This window comes from Glycine soja, chromosome 2 (genome assembly GCF_004193775.1).
Source record: "Glycine soja cultivar W05 chromosome 2, ASM419377v2, whole genome shotgun sequence".
NCBI classification, from domain to species: Eukaryota; Viridiplantae; Streptophyta; class Magnoliopsida; order Fabales; family Fabaceae; genus Glycine; species Glycine soja.
In genome coordinates this window covers 20,681,487-20,685,201 of record NC_041003.1, presented here as the reverse complement: position 1 = coordinate 20,685,201, position 3,715 = coordinate 20,681,487, and the positions used below count along the sequence as shown (strand labels likewise).

Genomic DNA, 3,715 nt, shown 5'->3' with positions numbered 1-3,715 from the left:
GGGGTGGTCCCTTTGACGTTTCACCAAAGGTTGAAGTTTGTGGTGGAAGGGCAGTTGATCATCGTCTCTGGGGAAGAATACATTCTGGTAAGTTATCCCTCCTCTACGCCCTATGTAGAGGCTGCAGAGGAATCCTTGGAGACAACTTTTCAATCATTCAAGGTAGTGAGCAACGCCTTTGTCGAGTCTCTCCCTATGCAACCATGTTCATCCAGCGCCACATTGATGGTGGCCTGAGTGATGTTAGGGCACGGGTACGAGCCCAGAATGGGCTTAGGTCGGAACGGCGATGGCATGGCCAGCTTGGTGGAATTCAAGGAGAACCGTGGAAGGTTTGGGCTAGGGTATAAGCCCACACGCACCGATGTGAAAAGAAGCACCCTAGAAAGGAAAGGCAAAAGCATGAGCCCGAAGGGCGAGTCGCCATGATCCTCTATGTCACATCAGTGAAAGCTTCATAATTGCGGGTTGGAGGTGTGAAGGGCGAGTCGCCATGATCCATGACAAAGCCCCCCAAGAGCATTCAAACTGAGTACAACTGTGCCTTCCTGAGTTCAAATTAGGAAACTGGCAAATTGTCGAGCGACCCGAAGTTTCTATGGTGAACATAATGTAATTTGTTAGTCTTAACCCTATAGCTGAGCCTAGGCTTTAGGGTTTTCTCCCTGTTAGGGATTTTTCCTTTTCACTATTAAATATATATATATAAAATACGATCTTTCTTCATTTGTTCTTACACCTTTATCCATTCTCATTCGTCTGCATGTTTATTTCTATTGCGATTAAATGGCATAGATCCAACGATGAGTCCTATGAAGGTACTAATACCGAGGACCCTGATGTTGATTTTGAGCGAATTGCAAACCAAGCTGAGGATGAAGAAAATGAAGATTCGGGGTTTCCCCTAGAGCTAGAAAGGATGGTCGCACAGGAAGACCGAGAAACGACGCCACACCAAGAAGAGACAGAAATCGTGAACTTGGGTGTTGGTGAGGAAAAGAAAGAGGTAAAGGTTGGCATGGGCATGACTACACCTGTCCGAGATGAATTGGGAGTTTTGTTGCAAAACTACCAAGACATCTTCCCTGGGTCGTACCAAGATATGCCCGGCTTGAACCCCGACATTGTACAACATCAGTTACCGCTGAATACCGGTTGTTCCTTGGTAAAACAAAAACTAAGAAGGATAAAGCCAGAAATGTCCTTAAAGATCAAGGAAAAAGTGAAAAAGTTGTTCGACGTTGGCTATTTGGCCGTGGCTCGATACCCCGAATGGGTAGCCAAAATTGTGTTAGTCCCTAAGAAAGATGGGAAGGTACGAATGTGCATGGACTATCGAGACCTAAACCGAGCCAGTCCAAAGGATAACTTTTCTTTACCGCACATCGATGTCCTTGTAAATAACACAACCAATTTTGCTTTGTTTTTCTTCATGGACGGGTTCTTGGGTTACAATCAGATAAAGATGGCGCCAGAGGACATGGAGAAGACTATGTTCATCACCCTATGGGGAACATTTGGCTACAAGGTGATGTCCTTTGGGCTAAAAAATGCTGGGGCCACCTATCAGCGGGCTATGGTGGCATTATTCCATGATACGATGCACAAAGAGATTGAAGTCTACGTGGATGACATGATTGCCAAATCTAAAACTGAGGAGGAACATCTCATTAACTTACGGAAGTTGTTTGAGAGACTGCGAAAGTACCAGTTAAGATTGAATCCCACCAAGTGAACCTTCGGGGTCAAGTCGGGAAAATTGCTCGGCTTCATCGTAAGCCAGAAAGGGATAGAGGTGGATCCCAACAAGGTGAAGGCCATCCTTGAAATGCTTGAACCACACACCGAAAAGTAGGTCCGAGGTTTCTTGGGATGCCTAAATTATATAGCAAGGTTCATCTCGCAGCTCACCGCCATTATGAGCGTCTCTTTAAGCTTTTGCGCAAGAATTAGTCCATCCGGTGGAACGACGACTATCAAGTGGCATTCGGAAGGATCAAACAATGCCTTATGAATCCTCCTGTGCTCATGCCACCGATGTCCAAGAGGCCTCTTATCCTATACATAACAGTGTTGTATGAGTCAATGGGGTGTATGCTGGGGCAGCACGACGATTCCAGAAAGAGGGAACGGGCTGTCTACTACTTGAGCAAAAAGTCCACCGCCTGTGAGATGAATTACTCTCTGCTTGAAAGGACGTGTTGTGCCTGGGTGTGGGCAGCCCATCGTCTAAGGTAGTACATGCTAAGTCAAACCACTTGGTTGGTATCCAAGATGGACCCAGTCAAGTACATTTTCGAAAAGCCCGCTCTCACCAGACGGATCGCTCGGTGGCAGGTTCTGCTGTCTGAGTTCGACATTGTTTATGTCACTCAAAAGGCAATAAAGGGAAGCACCTTGGCAGACTATCTAGCTTAGTAGCCCCTCAACGACTACCAACCCATGCACTTGGAATTCCCAGATGAGGACATCATGGCCTTGTTCGAGGAAGAGGTGGAGGATGAAGATAGGGATAAGTGGATCGTGTGGTTCGATGGTGCATCCAATACCCTAGGCCATGGAGTTGAGGCAGGTTTGGTCTTTCCCGACAATCAATGCATACCCTTCACGACAAGGTTAGGCTTTGATTGCACAAATAACATGGTTGAATACGAGGCATGCACCCTTGGGATCCAAGCAACAATTGACTTCAATGTCAACTTGCTCAAAGTATATGGAGACTCAGCCTTGGTGATCCATCAATTGAAAGGAGAATGGGAGACTAGGGATCACAAATTGATACCTTATCAGGCCTACATCAAGAAACTGACGGAGTTCTTCGGTGATATCTCCTGCCAGCACATTCCTAGAGAGGAGAATCAAATGGCCGATGCGCTTGCCACTCTAGCATCCATGTTTCAGCTAACCCCGCATGGAGACTTTCCGTACATTGAGTTCAGATGTCCCAGCAAGCCCATGCATTGCTGCTTGATAAAAGAGGAGCAAGACGGTAAACCGTGGTACTTCGACATTAAGCGATACGTCGAGGACAAGGAGTACCCACGGGAGGCTTCCGACAATGACAAAAGGACATTGCAAAGGTTAGCAGTTGGCTTCTTTTTAAGCGGAGGTATCCTGTACAAACAAAATCATGATATGGTCTTGCTCCGATGCGTGGATGCCAAAGAGGCCGAATAGATGCTCGTTGAGGTGCATGAGGGGTCCTTTGGGACACATGCCAATGGACATGCCATGGCCCAGAAGATTCTAAGGGCAGGGCATTACTGGCTTATCATGGAAAACGACTATTGTATCCATGTGAGAAAATGCCACAAGTGCCAGGCATTCGCGAATAATGTCAATGCTCCGCCCATGCCTTTGAACGTATTGGCAGGGCCATGGCCATTCTCTATGTGGGGAATAGATATGATTGGAGCTATTGAGCCTAAGGCTTCAAACGAACATCACTTCATCTTGGTCGCCATTGATTACTTCACTAAGTGGGTTTAAGCGGCTTCCTACGCTAGTGTGACAAGGAGCATGGTGGTTAGGTTCATCAAAAAGGAGATAATCTGCCGGTATGGGTTTCCTAGGAAGATTATCACTGACAATGCCACCAATCTGAACAACAAATTGATGAAAGAGATGTGTGAGGATTTCAAGATCCAACATCACAATTCCATGCCTTATAGGTCCAAGATGAATGGGGCGGTTGAGGCGACAAACAAAAACATCA

General features: G+C 46.5%; 1 protein-coding gene across 1 annotated transcript; it reads left to right on the top strand.

The window, feature by feature from the left end:
• Positions 1-2,442: 2,442 nt before the first annotated feature.
• On the top strand, positions 2,443-3,177 carry LOC114373594. The gene has a single exon (XM_028331091.1). The coding sequence runs from the start codon at positions 2,443-2,445 to the stop codon at positions 3,175-3,177; it is 735 nt and encodes a 244-aa protein (XP_028186892.1).
• Positions 3,178-3,715: the final 538 nt, after the last annotated feature.

Coding starts and splice junctions, on each gene's coding strand:
- LOC114373594 (XM_028331091.1), top strand. CDS start 2,443: ATGCACTTGGAATTCCCAGATGAGGACATCATGGCCTTGTTCGAGGAA.